At 33.0% G+C, this 1256-nt stretch overlaps 1 protein-coding gene across 1 annotated transcript in view; it reads left to right on the top strand.

Moving 5' to 3' along the window:
- LOC106876258 (uncharacterized) overlaps positions 1-1256 on the top strand; it is a 103153-nt gene that overhangs the window by 18785 nt on the left and 83112 nt on the right. Inside the window, exon 3 of the mRNA XM_052972586.1 lies at positions 449-544. Within this exon, the coding sequence (XP_052828546.1) occupies positions 449-544 (96 nt within the window). The remainder of the gene's footprint in view (positions 1-448; positions 545-1256) is intronic.

Raw genomic sequence — 1256 nt, 5'->3', positions numbered from 1 at the left:
AAGAAAGAAAGAAAGAAAGAAAGAAAGAAAGAAAGAAAGAAAGAAAGAAAGGGAGAGAGAGAGAATCAGACAGATAGAGACAGGTAAATAGACAGACAAATCATATTTTCTTCGAATCACATTTGAGAAAAATAAGATTAGTGTAACTTATCGCTTCAATATACAGAGTTCTAGAAAACAGTACAGATTGGAAGAACGTGCATATGTGTGTGTGTGTGTGTGTGTGTGTGTGTGTGTGTGTGTTATCGACGGAACTCTAGAAGGTGTTGCTATGCTATAACCGTAATCCAAAATCTGGGAACGGCAAAAAGAAAAACAATGCAAGAAATCATTTAATATGCAAATTTGCCTTTAAAGTAAACTCGAGTGAAACCGAGCTGATTATTTATTTTGGAATATATGTTAAAATCTACTCCCTCTAATTTGTGTATGCAAATTTCTTCTTCAGGTACAAAAAGAATCACCGCAGATCATCTTCTTCCCTTGTTGAATAAATCAATGTTTCTGATTAATAAACATGCTGAGGCAAATGATGGAGGTTTAGGTAAGAATACGTTTAAATAAGTTAATTCATTTCGGATGCTATCAAGATTTGTAATAACTCCTGCAAGTCACTATTTAAATTATACATTCCTTTCTCCCCAGTTCAACTCTATTCTAATCCCTTTTTCTCGTACAACAATTACTGAAAAGCAGCTACGAAATTTGTCTAAATAACAGACGCGGGTATGGACATTTGGTTACAAATTTGGCTTTGCTACTTCGTGGTTTCATGTTTGATCCTACCGCACAGTATTTTAGACAAATGTCATCTGCTAAACTATTGGAGGCGAAAACCATATGAGTGAAAATGTAGTCGACAGAAACTGTGTAAGAGGCTGTCAGAGTACTCAGTATGAGCACCAGATTTATTTTCAATCTATTTCCACTAATAAGTCTATAGGCGTCTTTAGCAAAATCCATACTGTGCAAGGTCTTCCTCTCAGAAGTCTCGAAGGCGCTGAAATGGGCGCTAGTCACTTCTGACTAAGCCATCAAAAATGTAATCGTATTAAACAATTATAATGTAAAACTATAATAATGTACATATAACAATGTAAAAAAGAATGTAATTTAAGCAATTATAATGTTTTTACATTGCTATATATATATATATGTGTGTGTGTGTATGTCTATGCACACACATACATAAACATATACATATATATACACACATAAACAGACATAAATCTATATATATATATATATATATATAT

This window comes from Octopus bimaculoides, chromosome 14 (genome assembly GCF_001194135.2).
Source record: "Octopus bimaculoides isolate UCB-OBI-ISO-001 chromosome 14, ASM119413v2, whole genome shotgun sequence".
NCBI lineage: Eukaryota > Metazoa > Mollusca > Cephalopoda > Octopoda > Octopodidae > Octopus > Octopus bimaculoides.
The sequence above is the reverse complement of the archived record's forward strand: the minus strand, read 5'-3'. Positions and strand labels throughout refer to the sequence as shown.